The 22,870-nt window shown below is 43.7% G+C and overlaps 2 protein-coding genes across 2 annotated transcripts; both read left to right on the plus strand.

Annotated features, from left to right (window-relative positions):
• Positions 1 to 8,622: 8,622 nt before the first annotated feature.
• Positions 8,623 to 11,417, plus strand: LOC141023428 (uncharacterized). Its single transcript, XM_073500388.1, has one exon. It carries the CDS (start codon positions 8,703 to 8,705, stop codon positions 10,680 to 10,682), a length of 1,980 nt encoding a protein of 659 aa, XP_073356489.1. The 5' UTR covers positions 8,623 to 8,702; the 3' UTR covers positions 10,683 to 11,417.
• Positions 11,418 to 11,468: 51 nt separating this feature from the next.
• On the plus strand, positions 11,469 to 17,171 carry LOC109741894 (tyrosine--tRNA ligase 1, cytoplasmic). The gene is made up of 11 exons (XM_073509938.1): positions 11,469 to 11,524; positions 11,640 to 11,732; positions 11,828 to 11,987; positions 12,192 to 12,475; positions 12,594 to 12,687; positions 13,567 to 13,663; positions 13,811 to 13,908; positions 14,486 to 14,631; positions 14,893 to 14,998; positions 15,080 to 15,264; positions 15,672 to 17,171. Exons 1-11 carry the CDS (start codon positions 11,469 to 11,471, stop codon positions 15,865 to 15,867), a joined length of 1,515 nt encoding a protein of 504 aa, XP_073366039.1. The 3' UTR covers positions 15,868 to 17,171.
• The last annotated feature ends 5,699 nt before the right edge of the window (positions 17,172 to 22,870 follow it).

Genomic DNA, 22,870 nt, shown 5'->3' on the forward strand with positions numbered 1-22,870 from the left:
AAAAAGTCGCAACTTAATTTGATGAGATGGCATTGCAAGATTCTCGGGAAATGAACAATGAAAGCGAGTTCCAAAACAAGAGTTCAGCATTTAACCAAGGAGAGGTGAGGAGGTGGCTGATTGACTCAGCGACAATTCATTGAGATTTCCAAAAAGATGGATTTCCGCAATCATGTGAACAAAGAGATAACATTTGTCAGATGAAATGATATAAGGGAATATGCTCGAGGAAAACATACCCAATTTAAACCTTGGTTGAAAGGTGCACCCGAAATATGGGCTTAGGTAGCATGACCGATGTTATAATGGTGATTCGATAACCAATGGTCTAAGAATGAAATGTCGACCATTAACTTCAAAGCAATAGGGTTGCTAGAAGGAAAGAATCCAAACAACACCGTTCACTTGTTGGAATCAACACGGGGACCAAGAAAGAATGGTGATGGTGAGGAGTATCACTATACCAAGAATTCTTAAGAGGTGGAATAATCCTCATGACATTCTTGACATAAAAGATGGTAATACTCCAAGGTAAAGAAAAACAAATGTTGGATAGCAAGGAACTCAAGGTATAACACAGGACACGAACAAGTTTGTGTTGGAGGGAAGACAATAAAGTGGTCGATGACAACACAAGTCATCAAGGGCAAGGATGGTATTTCTAATCATGAATTCAATTGATACCCTGGAAGAGCTCAGGTTGCTGATGATGATCATGACACATTTGTCAAGAGATTTCATGAAGATGCATGAAATTGATCGGCGATGACATCAAGTCAAAGGAATGATGAAGCAAAAGGTTATTGGAACCATGGGTTCGACACAAACTCGAAATCAAGTTTGTTGTTCGAGGTAAAAAGATAAGACGAAGAAATCGACGTAAGCTTAGCTCATCGTCAAAAGTTGTGCTCTGGGAGTAAGGAACAGGTAGCACAGTTAAAATTTGGCACGATAATGTTATAGCCGAGCAGGCCAGGAATGACATGGTCGAGTACAAACTCGTGAGTAAAGGAGATTACTAAGAGTTGTTTAATCGTGGTGCAGACTCGGTTCAGTTATCAGTGTCTTTGAGTGTTTAATAACTCAGAGCCCGTGAAAAATTGGAATCAATGGGAATGTAGCACTTGATGAAGAACTCATAAGAAGTTATGCAGTTCCATGATAATCTCGAGATACCAGGGGGTAATACTCGACGACAGATCAAAGTAGAGGTTGGACTAGGTGTATTGTCCTGCAGAAGACAAGTACTTCAACTTGTTCGAGAATGGGATCAAAGAAGAACAATATGGTCGGAACCACGATCGCAAAGGACCAAACATAGATACAGGACGAACCTATAACAAGGGGATTATTATCATTACAAGAAGCTTCGATGATAAGTTTCACATCGGGTCCATGGGCATGAACGCAAAGGCTCAAGGTCGACTCCCACTTCTTCAATGCATAACCTTTCATTTTACTTCTCACTTTTGATGAAGCTGTAGTGTAGAAATTTTATCTGGCGAAACAACAGAAGAGTATGACTCGCGAAAACTTTCGGGTTCATACGGTTTGGGGAAGGCATAGGTTCACCCCATCGGGGCATCGTGGAAACATATAACACAAGCTTCAATAGTAAATATCACCAGCTCGAAAGTAGAGCATGGTTGGCCAATCACATAATAGGATTTACCAATGGCATTATGTATCAGGGGAAGAACTTCTCGAGGTTTTTGTATACAAGGGACACTGTTGGATGAAAATTCAACAAAGGATCTGACGGTCCATAACGGAGTTGATGTGAGCATTTGCACACCACCAATGGAAGAAACAGTGCAAAGGCATTTTATTATAGAAACAACTGACTAATTCAAAGCTCAAATGCAAAAGAATTATTATTTCCAAATCAAGGGATCAGAAGCAAATGCTCTGTTTAAGGATGGATAAGTCGGGTAGACTTAGGGGTACAATCGATGAAAAATTGATTGGTCGAGATCGAGCTCATGTTTAAAATGTTGTCTGAGCCAGAAGGGTGAATTTTACGATCCGGTTGAGGATTGCAAGCAATCGCAACATATTGAATCAACGGACTCAAAATGACAATGGCAAAGGATGTCAATAAGATTACGAGACTTATGGGATTAACCATAATGCAAGCAAGCAAGAATTTCAAGAGCAAGAGGATTCTCAGGATTTTTGGAAGATCGAATGGTATTTCGAAAACTTTTGTGAAACACATGAATCAACTGGGAATGTACGGGTACTCGATAAGTGCGAGAAATTATCCGTAGGGGTATTCAGGTGGCAAAGAACTGCAGGGCAGTAGGCACAAAGTATTCTCGGAACAATAGAGAGAATTTCAGGGGTATCTTGTAATAACAAGATCAACTGGGAATAAAAGTAAGGACGACAGGTGTATGTATTTATCCATTGGGATATTTCGGTGGTAGGGAACTACAAAAGCGACAGGCACAGAGTCTCAAGAGAACATCGAAGAGTATCTTCGAATTCTTCTGGTGCACGAAGCAATCATCTGGAGTGAGGGGTTCTTCGGGAGGAAGTAGTAACGAGATTCTAAAGTTAGATTTCTAGAAAATCATTTAACCCGAATAGAAGAGAGATTAGAATCCCAGAGTATAGACGAGGAATAAAAGATCCTAATACCACCCAATGGCAACATGGGCCCATGGGCCGCACATCCATGTTAGTAAAAGTTTTCTAAAGTCTAGACTCGACTTCGGCCAAGGAGTGTGGAAGGGGGATTCCTACAGGCAGTCGGCTCTGATACCAACTTGTGACGCCCCCGATTCAATCGTACACTAATCATGCACGCAAACGTGTACGATCAAGATTAGGGACTCACGGGAATATATCACAACACAACTCTAAAAACATAAATAAGTCATACAAGCATCATAATACAAGCCAGGGGCCTCGAGGGCTCGAATACAAGTGCTCGATCATAGACGAGTCAGCGGAAGCAACAATATCTGAGTACAGACATAAGTAACAAGTCTGCCTTAAGAAGGCTAGCACAAACTAGGATACAGATCAAAAGAGGCGCAGGCCTCCTGCCTGGGATCCTCCTAAACTACTCCTGGTCGTCGTCAGCGGCCTGCACGTAGTAGTAGGCACCTCCAGTGTAGTAGGAGTCGTCGTCGATGGTGGCGTCTGGCTCCTGGGCTCCAACATCTGGTTGCGACAACCAGGGAGAAAAGGAAAGGGGGGAAAGAGGGAGAAAAGCAACCGTGAGTACTCATCCAAAGTACTCGCAAGCAAGGAGCTACACTACATATGCATGGGTATATGTGTAAAGGGCCATATCGGTGGACTGAACTGTAGAATGCCAGAATAACAGGGGGATAGCTAATCATGTGGAAGACTACGCTTCTGGCCACCTCCATCTTGCAGCATGTAGAAGAGAGTAGATGGTAAGTTCACCAAGTAGCATCGCATAGCATAATCCTACCCAGCAATCCCCTCCTCATCGCCATGTTAGAGAGCGATCACCGGGTTATATGTGGCACTTGGAATGGTGTGTTTTATTAAGTATCCGGTTCTAGTTGTCATAAGGTCAAGGTACAACTCCGGGATGCCCTTTTACCAAGGGACACGGCTATTCGAATAGATAAACTTCCCTACAGGGGTGCACCACATTTCCCAACACGCTCGATCCCATTTGGCCGGACACACTTTCCTGGGTCATGCCCGGCCTCGGAAGATCAACACGTCGCAGCCCTACCTAGGCACAACAAAGAGGTCAGCACGCGGTCTAAATCCTATGGCGCAGGGGTCTGGGCCCATCGCCCATTGCACACCTGCACGTTGCGAGGCGGCCGGAAGCAGAACTAGCCCCCTTAATACAAGAGCAGGCTTACGTTCCAATCCGGCGCGCGCCGCTCAGTCACTGACGTCACGAAGGCTTCGGCTGATACCACGACGTCTAGTGCCCATAACTGTTCCCGCGTAGTTGGTTAGTGCGTATAGGCCAGTGGACAGACTCAGATCAAATACCAAGATCTCGTTAAGCGTGTTATTATGAAGTAACCGCGAACGCCGACCAGGGCCAGGCCCACCTCTCGCCTAGGTGGTCTCAACCTGCCATGTCGCTCCGCCACAAAGTAACAGTCGAGGGCCGTCGGGAACCCAGACCCACCTCTACAGGGATGGAGCCACCTGCCCCTTCAGCCCCCATCTCCGAACAGTATCATAAGTAATGTAACAGTATAAAGTATATAGCATATGCCCGTGATCACCTCCCGAAGTGATCACGGCCCAGTAGTATAGCATGGCAGACGGACAAGAGTGTAGGGCCACTGATGGAACACTAGCATCCTATACTAAGTAGTAGGATAGCAGGTAAGGGTAACAACTGTAGCACCAATGACAGGCTATGCATCAGAATAGGATTAACCGAAAGCAGTAACATGCTACACTACTCTAATGCAAGCAGTAGAGAGAAGGAATAGGCGATATCTGATGATCAAGGGGGGGGGGCTTGCCTGGTTGCTCAGACAAGAAGGAGGGGTCGTCGGTGACGTAGTCGACCACAGGGGCATCAACATCGTCACGGGGTTTACCGAAGAGAAGAGGGGGGAGAAACAGTAAATACATAGCAAGCAAGTGCATAACAGGACAACAGGCAGAGCTAGACGTGTTATAACGCGGTATGAGGTGATACCGGTGAAGGGGGGAAACATCCGGGAAAATATCCCCGGTGTTTCGCGTTTTCGGACAGATGAATCGGAGGGGAAAAGTTGCAGGTTTGCTATTCTAGGGATGTGTGGCGGACGAACGGGCTGTGAATCCGGATCCGTCTCGTCATTCTGAGCAACTTTCATGTACACAGTTTTTCCATCCGAGCTACGGTTTATTTTATATTAATTTTTAAAGATTTAATTCCTTTTTAGAATTAACAGAATTAATTTAATTGGAAAATGTAATTATGACATCAGCATGATATCAGGGTGATGTCAGCAGTCAACCGTCTGTTGACTGGGTCAATAGACGTGTGGGTCCCGTTCGTCATTGACTAAGACTGACTAATCACGATTAATTAGTTTACTTTAAATGATTAGGTTAATTAACCAAAATTAATTAAGTTAATTAATTCTTTAATTAATCAATTAATTAACATTTTATTTTATTTTTATATTTTCATTATTTTCTCAGGGGCGTGGACCCCTTGTGTCATTGGCCCAGGGGCCATAGCGGGCACGGGCGCTACCGGGCACAGCGCCTGTTACGGCGCTCGCCCAGGCCAGCCGCGGGGGCGGGACTAGCGAGGCGCTGCGGGGCGCCGGCGACGCTGGGAGGCAGGGGCCATGCGCTCGTGGGGCCGGGCAAGGACGGTGACGAGCGGGCGCGGTGGAGGCGGCCGGCGCGGGTGACAGAGGAGCAGCAGCGGGCACCTTTAAGCGGGGCGGAGGCGACCGGCGGTTCCGGTGAGCTGCAGCAGCGCCGGCGAGGCAGGGTAGTGAGGGGCACGCGCGAGGGCTCGGCGGGCGGGGCGCGGGGCAGGGGCGACCGGCAGCGGTGGCCGTGGGCGAGGCAGGGCACGGCCACGGGGCACGGGTGGGCGCGTGCAGGGCGCGCCCCGAGCAGTGTGCAGGGGAGCAGGCGAGCGGCGTGGTGGCGCTAGGTGAGGGCGAGCGCGTGCGCGCACGACGGCGCGTCGTGCGGTGAGCAGGGGAGGGCGCGCGTCGGCCGGGAACGAGGCAGAGGAGAGAGGAGAGGGGGTAGCGGCTCAAGGGGGGCGTAGTGTTTGGGGCAACGGGGCTTGGGGAGGAGGACGAGGAGGCGACGACGACGGTGGATGGCTCCGTCGAAGCAGTGGCGGGACGAGGCGGCGACGGTGTGCGGCAGCGACGTCGGGGGCGCCAGGGGCGCGGCCCAGATCCGGTCGGGGACTTCGAGGAGACGAGGAAGAAGCGGTCCACTGGGGCCGGTCGAGGACGGGGAGGTTGGGGACGGACGTTAGTAGCGGCAAACGACGCCGGACGCCGACGATGTACGCGACGAAGATGTGCTCGATGGCGAGCATACGGGGCGGCTCAACTCGATTTGGTGGGCATAGTCGAAGGAAAAGAAGGTGAGGAAGCTCCTAGACAGCGTTTCAGGCGTCGGGGAAGTCGGTGACCGCGGCGACGATGACGACCATGGCGGCAGCGGCCGGTGGGGTACTGTGAGGGAGAGAGTGAGGCGAGGGGTGAGGGGAAAGCATCTAGGGTTTGTCCAGGGTGTGCGGGGTGTTCTTATCCATCGCATGGTTCCGCCGGATGCTTGAAACAACGTCAGTCGTCGGCCTGGACGGCGGGCACGCATCCACCACGCCATGGCCTCTCAGATTCTATACATAGGTGGGGAAAAAGCCATTGTGGGCTTGGGCTGGCACTGTAGCACTGGGCTACAAGTGCACAATAATGCAGGCCTTATCTTTTTATTATTTTATTTACTGTTTCGTAGTTTTCTCTAATATTTTGCATTTACTTTTTGCAGTTAGATGATTTTTGTTAATTGCGAGACTTAGCAAATAAATACTAGGCTATCTTACAGGGTTGCACAAAAGGTTTTGAGGTCAGTTGGAACTGTTCAAAATTATATTTGAATTAAAATGTGTTTATTTAATTCCCCTGATCCACTAAAATATTTCTAGGGGTAATTTTAAAAATCATTTAATGTTAGTTCCTCTTCGACAAATATCAGGGGATTATTTATAACATTGTAACATTTTTGTTTGACCATTTGAAGAAATGTTTTCTCACTTGCAATTTGAATTTTGAATTTACTTGAATCAACGTGGGACTTAGCAATAGTAAATGTGATAACGTGGCAACATTAGCATGGGATTACTGTAGCTTAACTATCCGGACGTCACAAACGTGTGACTACAATTGGATAATTATATAGCAATGTGTGACTATAATTCAATACAACTTAGAACAACATATGAAGTTCACATTTTTGTTCACCATGACATGACCATTCAACAACAACATGCAAAAGATAAATTTATGGTTAGTAAATTGATGGCAAAAGATAAATCTATAAAGAGGCTTACTGGTCAAAGAATGATAGGAAGGGGGTCATGGGAAGGGGGAGAAGAAGATGGCATAAGGGTCGCTACGGGCATGGGAGGAGACGGGCTGCCATGACCGGAGATGGGCGGGATGGAAGGCTGTAGGAGGAGGGAGCAGAGGAACGTTGCAGGAGGAGTCAAGAAAAGAGGCGATCAAGAGGACTAGAAGGTGAGCCGCTACCGAAAAAAGGAGGAGGGCCAGGGAGTCTGGATGGATACCTGCGGTGCCACCGCCTCCTGAAGCTTTTGGTCTCACGCTGGGATGGCGGCAAGTCCCCGCCGTCTGTATCCAATCATTTTCTTTTGGGGGATTTGGTTAATTAGACCCAAATCGGAGCCAGGAAGGTTTGTATTGCTATCGAAGGAGGGTTGCAGGGGTGAGGGCAATTATGCTCCTAAATTTGGCATGTTTCAATCCGGACGTTTCGGTGCACACTCAAACACCCGAATTGGTACCTAGAAAGTACTGAATCCATTTCACATGGTCCAATACAGACATCCAAACATAGCACTAGACATTTATCGAGCCAGACCGGTTTCAGCTTGATCTTGCAAAAGCCCGACCTTCAAAAGACAAGTTCGATCTTGGCTTGCAGACTAAAATTTATCAGGCTGTTTTTTCTTGAAAAAACCCGACTAAAAAACTAAAGAGAAAAAAAAAACAGCTCGTCCGCCGATTTTTTGGGCCAGCTCATTGCCCGGGTTGCCCAGATCCGGATCGGGGCCGGCCCTGCTGCTAGCCCGCAAATGCCCTCTGGTTCTCTTCTCCGACAGCTCCCTTGGCGCCGCCGCTGCCGCTTAGCTCTGCTACCGCCACCCTCCGTCCCGTCCGTTCCTCGTCTTCCTCTCGCCGGAGCACCTGCACCGCTGCCACCTCCTCCACCTCCTCTACCGGCCCATCGGCGGTCGCCTGCGGCTCCTGAACTTCAAGCAGCAGCTTGCCGCAGGGGCGAATCTACGTACTGGGTTGTGGGGGCAAATGCCCCCACTCGTTTTTTAGGCCCTTTTATACCAGGCCCAGTATGTCCAATGTTGCCCCTGCTCAGCTCAAGGTGTTTGCCCCCTCTACTCTCAGTTTTCTGTCAAATATTTCAAGCCCACGTCCATGTATAGGAAATAATAGCTAGCCCAGCAGCCCATCTAAATAGAATACAAGCAGGCTGCTGCCCAATTCGCTGGAAGCGCACATCGCCTTCGGGAAATCAGGAGATCACGAGTTCGCCGCCTGCCGCCTTGACTGATTGACGCATCGAAGCCGCCGACGCTTGCAGTCCACGGCTGTACGCGGCACCTACACTACACGACGCCACTCCGGCGGCCATCCTCGATTCGCAGTTTCGCACGGTGCATGTCGTTCGGGTCCGGCCGTTCTGCACCGGCAGGAAAGAATCTGTGGACGCTGTCGCGCTGATCAATCAAGGTAAGCCCTAGGTTCAGTTTTCTTGGCCTTTTCCTTCTAATTTCTATATCTTTATTTTGTTCAGTAGTAAATGTATCAAATATAGATTGTAAATTTGTAATGTATGAATTGATAATTAGGTTGACTGAACCTTGCTAAACGCCTAAATCTACTAATTTTGTATGAACAAGTTTGAAATCGTTGGAGTAGAATAAAGCCTATGGTGATATTTCACCTTCTGGTATTATGATTTATTTACTGTTCAACTATTTGGCATTGACAGGAAAGCTAATGGAGAGATTTTTTGCAAAGTCGACGACTGGTAGTATGCCTGAAATAGTTGATCTGGACAAGCTTACTCGGGATCCATCTAAAAGGAAGAGACTTACAGATTTTAATGTCAATCAGCATGAGGAGATTAGGAGAAAGTACCTGGCATGGGGGGCATATCAACCTTGTCCCTCCAAGTTTAAACCGAGATGGATTGGTAAGAGTAAGCGGTATTTTAATCCCGAATGGTATGATCTGCATCGTAATTGGCTAGAGTACAGTGAGGTAGAGGACGAGGCATATTGCTTGTACTGCTATTTGTTTAGGGACAACATTAAAGGTAACAAACCTGGCCATGATGCATTTGTGGTTGATGGCTTTGTCAACTGGAAGAAGGCAGTAGAGAGATTTGCAACTCATGTGGGCGATCGTGATAGTTTCCATAACAAGGCACTAAAGAAATGTGAGGATCTAATGAGAACAGAACAATCAATTCCTGTAGCCTTATATAAACAGACCGACCTTGAGAAGAATGAGCATCTTATCCGGTTAAATGCTGCAATTAATGTATGCAGATACTTGTTGCATCAAGGACAACCATTTCGTGGCCATGATGAGTCAAAAGAGTCTACAAATAAAGGTAACTACAGGGAGTTGATGGATTATACAATTATGCACAATGATGTTATAGCCAAAGCATTAAAAAATGCTCCACTTAATAATCAGTTACTGTCTTCAACAATTCAGAAGGATATTACTGAGTGCTTTGCAGAAGAAGTGTTGAGTTGTATTTTGAAGGAGCTTGACAATGGCGTGTTCAGCTTATTAGTTGATGAATGTCGTGATGTTTCCAACAAAGAGCAAATGGCAGTGGTTCTACGCTATGTAGATACATGTGGGCTATCAAATGAGAGGTCTGTTGGTGTTCTTCATGTGAAGGAAACAACATCTGCTTATCTCAAGTCTAAAATTGATTTTATAATTGCAAAGCTTGGCTTGAGTCTACAACAAGTGAGAGGACAAGGTTATGATGGGGCCAGTAATATGGCAGGTGAGTTTAATGTTTTGCAAGCCAAGATTATGAGGGAGAATAGCTCAGCTTATTACGTACATTGTTTTGCTCATAAACTTAACTTGGTTGTTGTGGCCATTGCAAAAAAGATATTTGATGTTGGAGATTTCTTTGATATGATATCATTATTGGTGAATGTCGTTGGATCATCTTGCAAGAGAAAGGATAAACTTGGAGAGAGCCATCGAGAAGAAGTGAGGAAAGCAATTGGTAAGGGAGAGATTGCTACAGGGTCCGGATTAAACCAGGAGATTTCTCTTCAAAGACCAGGAGATACAAGATGGAATTCTCACTATACCACTTTGTCAAGTTTGTCGAAGATGTTTACCTCGGTGGTAAAAGTTCTAGAGTATGTGGAGGAAGAGGGCTCAGATGCTACTAAGCAACGTCAAGCCAGTGGTCTTCTAAAATATTTCCGGTCATTTGATTCTGCATTCTTTCTACACATGATGATGATTATATTAGCTTTAACAAATGGGCTGTCAAAAACATTTCAGAGAAAGGATATGGACATTGTAAATGCTATATCAGATGTGGAATCTGTTAAGCGGGAGCTAGATAAGCTTAGATCTCAACATGGATGGAATTCTCTCCTGAGCAAGGTATGTTCTTTTTGCGACAAGAATGATATCTCAATTGTGGACATGGAAAAGGAGTACGTAAATCCAAAGAAGCCAAGGCAGAGGACTGGCATTAATAATGAGCATCATTATAGAGTTGATTGTTTTTTTTTTGCTGTCTTGGATTTATTGGCAGAAGAACTAAATCGCAGATTCAATGAGGTAAACAATGAGTTGCTTTGTTGTATGTCTGCTTTCAACCCAAGCGGTCAGTTTAGTCACTATGATCATGAGAAGTTGTTGAAGTTGGCTATTTTATCCTAATGACTTTAGTGATACTGAGTTGGAGCATCTTGAGAAGGAGCTTTGCCTGTACATAGATAATGTACGCAATGATATAAGATTTGCTAGCTTGGAAACTATCAATGACCTGGCTAAACTGATGGTATCTACGAAGAAGCACTTTTCTTATCCTCTTGTCTATCGACTTTTGAAATTAGTACTGACTCTTCCTGTTGCCACTGCAACCGTTGAGAGATGCTTCTCCGCAATGAAGCTTGTGAAGAATGCTTTACGTAACAAGATGGGTGATGATTATTTGAGCAATAGCCTTATTTGCTTCGTAGAAAAGGAAATGCTAGATAATATTACTAATGAGGTGATAGTTAAACGCTTTCATGCGAAAAGCCGACGTGGGATGAAACGGAAGGAGGTAATGTTCTCAAGCTTATTTTATTTATTTATCAGTATTTACATTCTCTCATATTTAAAGATGTTTCTTTTTCATGCAGCTTGAAGCTTAGAAATTTGGGGCGTATGAATAAAAAGGAACGACATATTGATTTCTCAAGTTTTTGTGCCTTAAGTGGTTAGTTTACATTTACTTTGGGAATGAACTTTTCATAAGTATATTCATGAAATATATGACTTTGCTTCTTACACACTATATATGTGCTTGTGTGGTTGGGGTTTTAAGTGATCTAGCCTTTAGTTCGTATATAGTTCTCTGGAAAAAAAAATTATACTACATCTTTGCCCCCTCTCGCATTTCATCCTGGCTCCGCCCCTGGCTTGCCGCCGCTCCTTCCCGGCTCCTCCAAGTCTCCAGCGATGCCTCCCAACTCGCGGCCCCGTCTCCGCGTCGGTTTTGCCACCCAAATGGCGAGGTACTTCAATCCGCTTCATGCCCCCTTAGAATCTCAAGCCCTCCTTACAAACCCAAAACAGCAAAACTGTACTAATAATCTGTTTATTTATCGTCGTCTTCTGATGTCGCTCTAGGCAACAACGTATGCTGGAGACAAACTCTACGGAGCAAACCTCCGAGACTCCGACCATGGATAGCTGGGCTGATGTGGCTGCCAGCATCGACAGGTTGGAGTTGACATGGATAATGGATTGCAATGTCTCTTTCATAAAGCTGTGGCCTGTGGGAATGTCACATGTGAATTTATCATGTACTTTTGTAGGGACTCAATGGAGCCGAGTTGCTATGAGAGGATCGCGGCCCTGAGGAGCATCGGGGATCAGTGCGTCTATGCGGATGAATTCCGGCTCCTGCTCCAGAAGAAGAATGCTCCCATTTGCTACGTTTGGTTTGAGCCAACCCCCTGGATGGACATAACCCAGGTATAGCTAAAAAATAAAAATAAAAAATCTGCATTTACATTATCGTATGCCCCGTTATCGACAAACAAGGATGGTCCCGGTTTGAGCTATACTGAACTTTGTCATCTCACTGCAGACACCACACACCTCTCTTCTCTTGTCTGCCCATGTTCATTCTCACTGCAGTCCAGCTTGATTTAGCCTGTTATCTGCTCTATCTTTCAGGGGCTTTTGAAGACAATTTATGTCAACAAGATGGTCAAAGCTGGTTACATAGTTAAAATATTGATAGCAGATTGGTTTGCCCAACGGAACCATAGGATTTGCAGCAATAAATATGTAATAAGGAAAATTGGCTGCTACAATATTGAGATGTGGAAAGCAGCTGGCATGGATCTTGACAGAGTAGAGCTTGTATGGTTCTCAGATGTGTTGGAAAGGCATGCATCTGATTACTGGCCAGTTGCCCTGGATGTCTCCAGAAAATGCACTCTAAAAAGAATGGCAAGGTATCCACTTTTTATGCTAATTTTTGGTCCTTTTTCACTTTCAAACCCTTGAACATTGTGTTGCCAGATAGTTTCTCGTTCTTGTAACAAGCAAGCCAATTTATTGTTTAATGAGCAGCTGTTGCACGGAAACAGCCCCATATGACCCGCGACTGCCTGCTGCTGTGATATTTTACCCATGCATGCAAGTTGCTGCTATATTATGTCCGAAGGTTGGTTTCCTTAGTAATAAATTCACCATGTCCTGTCACACAAAGATTACTTTACTTCGTTAGCTTCCATTTTTGCAAGGCACCTTTCGTTTTTCAACCTTTGTTGCTTTGTTGGCTCTAAGTAGAGTCATGGCTTATACAAAAACTGAATTTTGCAGTCAACTGAGGAAAACAAAGATCCAATCATAACTGAAGCAATACAAACATATACTAGTTGTAATATACTGTAGGGGACTACATATTATTATTATGTTACATGAATAAGACAGACATGAGACTGAGCACCCCTCATGGATACTTCTACTTGTGTGGCTACTTTAACAGTAGAGATTTTAAAAGCTAGACCAGTTTTTGTTTGTTCAGGTAGTGAACACAACACAAATACTCCCTCCGTTCCAAAATAACTGACGTGGTTTTAGTTCAGAGACCATGTATCTGTCTTCTTCTGAACTGAAATGAACCCGAACAGAGTTGGTAGCAAAAGGGGCAGGATTTCACCCCTTGACATAGTCACTGTAAGCTAGCACTTTGATATGAAGTAACCTGAATAGAGTTTGTAGCAAAAAGGTAGGCTTGGCATATTTGATGTAAGCTAGCACTTTGGTATGAAGTAGCCTTTCTGTAACACTGGGCACCGGCAATGTATCACAATTGTTTCTTTCGAGTAGATGCCTTTAAGTTCTAATTTAGATCTTGTGAAAATGTTTAGGTCACCATAGTTTTTTGTGATCATCTCAGTATCCCATTATAGAAAAATTATTTTAATGAATAAAGAAAATCATTTGCACCTGATACAAACAACTTGTGTTTATGAGCAGCCTGCTTATGTGTCTATAATCTTGATCCTGCATTAAATACACAAATCCTTCTGTTTTGTAGTTGCAGGCGGATATATGGCTCTTCAGCATGGATCAGCAAGAAATTGTCATGCTAACCAGAGAGTATTGTGAAGACATAAAAAGCGAAAGCAAACCAAGTATGTTTCACAGTATCTTGATTCTGGCTTTTTTTCTTCTTTTGCAGTCCTGATTGTTTATGATGCATCTTTCTGTTTGTACTTTGTTGTTTGGAGCTTGGATGATAATATTTATTTCATGAGATAGATCCTTAACTTGAAGTACAGATACACTACCTAATTTAGTAGATAATCCTTATATTGTACTAAAGGACCCTTATAACATGAGGGAACCAAAATGGAACATCTTCATGCACGATAAGGAGGTATGTGTTATAGTCATTCAGCAATAAAGAAGTTAGCATTTATTGGCACAACTTTTGCATTCCAAGCTAAATTTGCTTAGACTGTTTCAATTCTAGAATTTTCAGGTCAGTATCATGAGGTTGTCAATTTTATGTTAACAGGAGCCTGAAAACTCTTTACAGTACAGGAGCCTCTTAACTTCTGTATTTTGGTCCCTCTAAACAGGTCCGGACCTGGTATTTGAAGGGCCCTAGGCCAAACTTCAAAGTAGGGCCCATGAACTCTAGGCTGAGCTTGCATTTTATAGTGCATGCTATACGAAATACACGAGATATGGGCCCCTAATTAGCTTGGGTCCTAGGCCGTCACACCCACTGCCCTGCTCCAGGGCTGGCCCTGCTTCTAAATATGGGTTGAGTAGTTCAGTTTTGCATGGGCTTTTTTGGATAATCTTGCCATGTAAAAGGACGTAGATAGAGATGTTGCTTCTTGTACATTTTCTAGTTGTCAATCATTGCTCTCCTGTCCACAGTTTTTCTTTTCTTTTTTTTTTTGGTACAATAAGGTTGTTTGAAATTGCACTTCTGTACGTTGCAGTGCGCTTTGAATGGAAAAATAAGCAGGGCTGTCTGTCCTCCAAAAGTAGCAGCATGCAACCCATGTTTGGAGTACATCAAATATGTTATCTTCCCTTGGTTTGGGAAGTTTGAGGTAGCGCAGAAGGAACAGAGTGGTGTTAACAAGTAAGGTTCTTTGACACTTCTACCAAAAGTTGCTCGTATCTGTTTCTTGTGAAGCATCAAAGGTCAATGGCGTAATTCACCAGTAGAATGTTTGAAGTCACAATGATCAAATCTATGCAATCAGAATCTACAGTATATAGGACATGAACTAAATAAATTCTGGCTCGCCAAGGAATTATGTGCCAAGTGCTAACAATGCTGTAGATATCTACAAATCGACATTATATCCAAGAATTTTTGACATTTTTTTACTATGTACAGGTCATTTGAATGCATGGAAGATCTTATTGTTGATTATGAAAGTGGCGATCTTGATCCTCTCGACGTTAAGTTGGCTTTTGAAAAAGGAATATGCAAAATATTAGAGGTAATTATTGCTTCAGGTAGTATCCTTGTGCCAGGTTCTCTCCTGGCGCCACCACTCTCCGTCGCTGCTGCATTGGTCCAGGGAGGAGCAATCTCCACTCCTGGTGGCGGCATCGATCTTTATCTAGATGTAGTGGTAGCTCGTTCCTTCTTGTCTCATGTGGCCATGTGTTCCTTTGGCGAGCTTCTCTCGTATCCCTATGGTAGCAGCAGCTTCTCTTCGTCTTCCTCGACAGCAAGGTCGTCTTCGCGGACCAAACTGTCCGGGTGTGTATCCTTTGTCCTCTCCTCATTTCTGGCATTGATTTTGTTTGGACTTGAGCTCATTATCGCTGTCAATCTCCATCCTCGTCTGATCTGATCGACTTGGAGGCATGGTTTGGCCATCTGCATCACCATTCTGGCCGGATCTGTTGATGCCAGGTTGTGACTTTCTAACTCGTCTGGACCGTGCTGCCCGGTATCCTCTAGGTAACAGGCGGCTCATCTTCTTCTACTGCCACTTGTCGCTGGGCTACATTAGCACGCCCTTGGGTGGTAGAAGCTACCCTGCAGGCTTGGCCCATTGCAGCAGTAGCCCTTCCCGTCGTCGGCAGCTTCCCCAGATCAGAGCTTGTTGCTGCTCTTTATCCAGCGTCATCGCCAGCCCGTGCATATCAATATATCATTACCAGCTCCCGGAACCGTCCTGCTGATGCTGGTGTGTCGCAGTCGCTGCCACACACCAGAGGAAGAGCTGACTGCAAGTTGCGACGCTATCACTTGTACTGGGTGTCGGGCCTTGCTGCGATGTTGATGCTGGGTGAGGTTCTTCTGCACTGGGTCATTTTTGCCATGGTTCTACTGTCATGTTTGCTCGATGGTTTGTAGGGCTGGTTATATGTGTGCTGGTGTGCTGCTTCAGTTCTGCCTGCTCTTCTCCTCTGTTGTGCTGCATCTTCGTCCATAATCACTGTTGCTGCATCTTTGTGTCCATTGCCATCGTGTCCATCATCCATCTGACTCCATCCAAGTCATCTCATTTTGAATCTGTCTGCATGGTGGGGAATTCATCCATTTCACCGTAAATCATTTAGTCGCTTTTTTGGGGGTTTCCCATGGTCTTTTCAATTGAATCGAGCTCGGTGCCCCTATCATTGTTGTTGATGTGACTTTGCCCTCTCGATCCTTTCTGTAGCCTTTTTTGTGATCTGACGTTGTCCGTCGCCTTCTTACTGGTCACTTGTTGCTACTTTCGACATACAGTATCGCTTCCTTATCACCATCTGCACGACTTGGACAGATTGTCCCTTTCATCTTGGTCAGGAGCACCTTCGTTGGCTAAATTAAGCAGATATTTATTCTTGTTGGTTTCCAACATCTCCAACCAAGTTGTCTGATGAACAATCTGTGAAAGCTTTGGATTACCATTTTGGAGAAGTTGGTACATTGGAATATTAAGGGTATAAGTGGGTGGCACCTCTAATGTTTAAGGGTAAGCACTTGAAAGTATGAGGGTAGTACCTAAATTCAGTTGCTTAATTAACAAAAAACATCCAGTTTAAAGGATTGATGTTGAAATGGTGTTTTGTGGCATGTCCTTTTTGAACCAGTAGATGAACTTCTCGCCAAAAAAAATTTCAGTAGATGAACTGCTGAGGGGGATTTGATGGGCGCTTTCAGATATTTAAGATTTATTTTTTGTTCAGATTTTTTTATAGTTTCCTGTGGTAATATCCAGGCATATTTAATATATATACGCAAGTTTAAGTACATGCCTACTGTTTTTTCTGCAGTACCAAAATTATTCGAGCACAGGATAGCTAGAAACTTAGTAGAAATGGTGTCACTCAAAAGTTTCGCTACCAAATTTATGTAACATCGAAACCAAGTCATGTGCCAGAACCATGACATGATTTTGATCTTATGAGTTTCAACTATAGCCTACCCCAACTTGTTTGGGACTGAAAGGCTTTGTTGTCGTTGTTGTTGTATTATTTGTATGCATGTGCAGACTTTAAAAATATATTTATTTGGACACCTAAATGTTTTCCTAAATAAAATTAGCTATTTTGTTTTTATTTCCAGCAACACTCTGTCCTGTTCTGATAATTCATGCCTACAGTTTTTCCTTAATTCCAGCATGTTGGTACCTGCCTGAACAGCAACGCCGAAGCCCAAGCTCTAATTATTGACCTTATCGTACGGTTATTACCCTAAACTTTTAATGAGTTACAATGATTATCTATATTTTTTTCTTGAAATAATTATGTATCCACTTCTTTTGGTAGAACACCTAGCGGATTACTACTTGACTAGTGATGTTTCAAGCTGACACTTGACAGCATCATTGTGAATTTGCGGTCTTTAACACAACATAATTGTATTTGTAAGTTGTAACACCACGTCATTTGTAACATAGGAGAGATTTAAGATACTAAGAGAGTAAGAGTTTGCAATTTCTTTGGTAAGCCCTTCTCAGTTGTACATGAGCACCTATCATGCATAGCCATCACTGATGGAGTAACATGATAGTTAGGTGGTGGTTAGGGGGGATCTGCCATTCACAAACTAGATCAAATTTGAGCATATTAGTGAAATAAATTTAAGCAAAAGCTACAGACGCTTACGGCTTACCTTCTGCAACTCATTTTCAGGGTCATATCAGGCGAATAGAGTCCGTAGATATCCATGAGTTTCACTGGTAGAACAGAAATTATCTGATCATGTAAGTTTGCTTGGGAAGAACGCCCATATATTTATTATTGTGGTGCTAGAATGTTGTTTTCCTTCAAAAAAAAGTACATTGTTTCCAAGGTATTACCATCTTTACAGCGACATGTATTTATAGACTTCTGGGACATTCTTTTTCCTTTCAGGGATATACTGATGCCAGTGGGTTGAGGAGATACTAGATCGCCTCAGGAGTATCACATACATTTGTGCAAGTGCAAGGAGATGCAAATTCTTTGCGATTTCCATGGTGCGTCCTGGGAAATGCAACGTGTAGAAGTAAATAGTATTTTTGAATTTATTATGGAAGACTTTGTAGCTTGGTTTTGGCCTTGTGTGATTCCAGTATCACATAAGTAAATGCAAAAAAAGTTCACAAAAGACTTTTACAGTTAAGATAACTGGTTCTCGCCTCATCTTTACAGGCACTCCGAAGTTTTCATAGTTTTTGGAGAAAAAGTCGGGCTCGCCCCCGATTCCGCCTAGGGTGCGCGGCTGGATCCGGCCGGGTCCATCTCGGATCCGTTGGGGCTGCGCCGTTCCTGCACCACTGTTGTAGATCAGGCTCCCCCATTTGCTTTGGTGCGAACGACATGGGTGGCACTCTGTGGAGCTTGGTGGTAGTCGGGGGCTTTCCGGTGTGGTGCGGGGCAATGCTGTTGGCACCTCTTCTCCTGTCTGTCGGCCTGCTGTGGTTGCGCAGGTCGGTGGTTCCTTGGCGTGCAAATGGCAGCCATGGATGCGGCTTGCACCCCACATGGGGTGCAGCCGTGGGTGGTAGGGGAGGTCCCCCTTGTCCTACTATCAGCTTTGGTGGGCGCTTGTTCGTTGGGTTGGCGAGCTTCATGGCTTTGTTGTGGCGGCCATGGATGCGACTTCCTGTCACCCGGGAGGGCCGTGGCTTGGGGGTGTACGTCTTTCCCATTCTGACAGGCTTCATCCTTGTTGTTGTTCTTGTGGTTCTTGTTTGAGTGCTCCTTCGTATGTCTTTGCTAGGCGGTGCCTTGCAACCTAGTCGGTGGCACATAGGTGTCATGGAACCATCTCGGCCTCGCATGACCTTCGTCTTCTCCTTGCGACAGGTAGTGTCGCGGCGTTGTGCAGTCTTGGTTGCATCACTTGTGTTGTGGTGACGTCTCGGCCTCACATGACTTTTCGAATGTACATATTTACTCTGGGTAACAACGGGATCTCGCTTTAGTAGTATTAACCAGTACATATGTTTACTTAGCCATGTACTAAGTATGATATCATAAAGAATATAACCTTATATATGCGAAAGTACCCATCTGAGCTAGAGCTCAAATGAGCTCGGATGAACAATAAAATTGAAAAAAAAAAATCAAAAATCTGAATTGTTTTTTGGTAAACTTTGAGAAATGTTCTACTCCCTCCATTCGTAAATATAAGTCTTTTTACATGTTACACTATGGACTACATACGGAGCAAAATGATTGAATCCACACTCTAAAATATGTCTATATACATCCTATGTAGTTTGTAGTGGAATCTCTAAAAAGACTTACATTTAGGAACGCAGGGAGTAAGTGTTTGCTAATATTCATCATGAGATCACATTCTTGTAAGGCATGGCAAAAAATGGAACAAAATCAGTGCTCCAAAATGCTTTTGAAAGTAGCATTTTTAGAGCATTGATTTTATTTTATTTTTGCAAGCCTTCCATGAATGTGATCTCATGATGAAAATTTGCAAGCACTTAAAACATTTATCAAAGTTTACCCAAAAAATCAGAATTTTTTGAATTTTTTTTATGTTACTGTTCACCCGAGCTCATTTGAGCAGATACTCCGCGTCGTTATATATGTTACCTTTCAATGCAATCTAAAGAATGAAGCCCTTTGTATGTAAGCACATGTGAAATACAAAGATGAAAATGCTATAACCAACACTAATACCCAGAAACTGGAATTAACGGTTCCAGTAAACGGTTCAGGTTTGGGACAGAGAAACAGATGGCATGCATCAGATCATAGTCCAACACATCACTGCCATAAAATCTGAAACTGAGTACAAGATACCATACTCCAATCACACGTACCAAAATAACGACGGCAAATTTCCTATCGACGATCACATGATTTTGATATGGACATATTTTAAACATTCTCATACATTCTTCTAGATGAAGCTGCTCCAGCTAGCAAATACTCCCTCCGTAAAGAAATGTAAGAGCGTTTAGATTAGTAGTGATCTAAACGCTGTTATATTTTCTTATCGGAGGGAGTAATAGTCATGCATAAAAATAATGCACATCCATCAGAGACACGGAGAGAACATGCTGGGGGCAACCCACATAGGCTGCACCATGCTGCCTTGGCTCATTGAAACAAAGTTGTCTGGATCGGAGGCGGGCTTGCCCAGCTCAAATGAACCCGATAAGCCGTTCCTGGCTAGCACATCCACTGAACCCACTAATTTAGATTTTTCTCTTCTGGTTAAACACATACTGATTGTAATGATACTCTGTCTTCTCTTTACTATTGAACGAGTCGTGGGAGCTGCATTCATAGCGAAGCACTTGTTCATTGCATTCAAACCATGAATCGTAGACTCCTGGACACCTACCTCTGTACACAGCATACCACTTCATCTACAAAGAAAGAGGAAAAGAGGCAGAGAAGGAACGCAAGGTTAAAATATCACATCATACATAATCCATGTAAGCATTCGTCACTCATACAATCAAAAGCATCGCAAGTGGCAATCCAAGTCCATATCAGCAGCTACATGACTATATCACTAAATCGACGCCAAACTATATAGGTGGACTACTCCAAGGTGTAGTAGGTGAAACCAGTGATCGTGGAGTCAGAGCACGTGGGGGCATCCCCCACAGTGGATGACCAAGCATCATCGGGAATGTAGGTCGGTGGACTCAATGGCACCGACTCGTCACACTCCTTAGTGGATGACCAAGCATCGTCGGGAATGTAGGTCGGTGGACTCAATGGCACCGACTCGTCACACTCCTTACGTGGTGGGGCCTTTCTCCTTAGCTGGCGGATTCTTCTTGGCCAGATCCTCAAAATACTTTATTAGGATCAGCTACGGGTTCTTCTCAATGAGCGCCACCAAGCGGTCCTCGGCGCGCTTCTCCTTGACCGTGGAGTCGATCGTAAAGCTGCGTCGTCAGAGGAAGCATAGCCACGAAATTGATCGGTGCTAACACCTTTCATCACACAATGAAAAATATCATAAGAATCAAACATCAAAGAATACTTCTAAGCAAATTAATCATGATGGACACTCTATCACGGTATTTCAACTTTCGGTGATGTCGAGCTGGGCGAGTCCATCGTGCGTGAAAAATGTATATCACAGGCGAACTCGCACAGATCGGCCGCCATCGGCAAAAGTCGATTTTCTTTCTCCAAGAACAACTCTCATCTCTCTCACGTATATATGGTGGACACTCTCTCTGGTGGTGGTATATATGGTGGACACTCTCACAGGTATTTCGACTTTCGGTGATGGTTGATCTAGGCAAGTCCATCATGCGTAAAAAAATGTATATCACAGGACGAACCGCACAGATCGACCGCCATCGGTAAAAGTCGATTTTCTTTCTCCAAGAACAACTCTCATCTCTCTCATGTATATATGGTGGACACTCTCTCAAGGGTATTTCGACTTTCGGTGATGGTCAAGGTAGGCGAGTCCATCGTGCGTTATCAAGATATAACATGAAGAATTCGCCCAGATTGATCGCCATCGCCAAAAGTTGATTTTCGTCCTCCAACAACAACTCTCATCAACACTCTCTCACGTGTGTATATATAGTGGACACTCTCTCTGGTGGTTGTATATATGGTGGACACTTTCTCACGGATATTTCGACTTTCGGTGATGGTCGAGCTGGGTGAGCCCATAGTGTGTTATCAGATAAACATGAAGAGTTTTAAAATGAAAAAGTTTGGAAATTTCCAATAAAATAATTTCAAAATGTTTGAGTTTTATTCAAGAATTGGATTTTTTTTAGAAAATATAATTTGTTCAAAACTTTCAAAAATATTGCAAATTTCAAATTTTAGTAGGGAACTAGAATATTTCCAAAAAAATTGAAAAATAATTCCCCGCTTTTAGAAACCAATTATCTCGCTAGAGTGATGTACCGCTACAGGGTCCCGAGTCACTACAGTTTTGTTAATGGACTGGGCCAGTCAGGCATGTTCTGTGTGAAACTCTCCCTATTTTACGCATTCAAAATGTGTCAAATAGGCTACGAAACTGTCACCTGAGTGGCTGAGTGAGAAAAAAATGATTCGTTTGATGGCAAAAAATAGAAAATAGTACAAAATATTTATGTATCTAGAATATTAATTTTCATATATTTTCAAAATGGTTATTTTAGTTAAAAACAATACACTACATACGCCACAAAGTGTTCATGCATTTTTTGTCAGAATAAATGTTCGCATATTTTAAGGTGTTTACACGTTTTCTAAAAAATCAGTGCAAATTGAAATAAAAGAAAAGATAAAAAACATAATTAAACTAAACAAAATAAGAAAAAGACAATAAAAAAATACAACACAAAAACAAGCAGCCTAGTGTGGGGCCGACTTAGAATATATTTTGGGTGGGGTACATTTTCTAGAAATTAAAAGAATTTGAGCATATTTCTCTAAAATCACAAGCAAATCTTGTTAGAATTGCATATTTGAAACAAATAACTAATTAAGGGGTGCCCTTTGTAAAAGATTATTCACAAACTTCTTTGGTGAAGACAAGTCGTAGCGCATGTGCACCACTTTGTCATCACCAGATTTCCTCACCCACCCGGAAGGATGGGGAAGTTGGTACATGCTTCTTTTTGATTGAAATGTCTTATGCCTATGCATCTAAAGTACATACAGTTTTCATCGTTGCGCTCCTCGCGTCAATACCTTTAAAATTAGATCTCATTTTGATTTTTTCTCATTGATTTTTTTATGTCACTTGTACCCCCTATTATGGTAAACTAGACATATCTACTTCATTGAGGGGGTGTGGTATGCTCACGACCATACATGAATGTCCATGTGCTTCTAATCATAGTATTGAACGACATTAAAGCAACCATCACATGGTTGTTGCATCACATGGTGGTATGAGATGTTAGCATAATGGTGCCCCTATTTAAGGGTGAGAAGGATATGGA

Source organism: Aegilops tauschii, chromosome 1 (genome assembly GCF_002575655.3).
Source record: "Aegilops tauschii subsp. strangulata cultivar AL8/78 chromosome 1, Aet v6.0, whole genome shotgun sequence".
In the NCBI taxonomy this organism is placed as follows: Eukaryota; Viridiplantae; Streptophyta; class Magnoliopsida; order Poales; family Poaceae; genus Aegilops; species Aegilops tauschii.

What these genes read in the sequence shown, in the direction of transcription:
- LOC109741894 (XM_073509938.1), top strand. Translation starts at nt 11,469, where the DNA reads ATGCCTCCCAACTCGCGGCCCCGTCTCCGCGTCGGTTTTGCCACCCAA. An exon ending in TCTTCATGCACGATAAGGAG is followed by an intron (nt 13,909 to 14,485) that starts GTATGTGTTATA and finishes TGTACGTTGCAG; the next exon opens with TGCGCTTTGAATGGAAAAAT. An exon ending in TCGCGGACCAAACTGTCCGG is followed by an intron (nt 15,265 to 15,671) that starts GTGTGTATCCTT and finishes TATCATTACCAG; the next exon opens with CTCCCGGAACCGTCCTGCTG.
- LOC141023428 (XM_073500388.1), top strand. Translation starts at nt 8,703, where the DNA reads ATGATTTATTTACTGTTCAACTATTTGGCATTGACAGGAAAGCTAATG.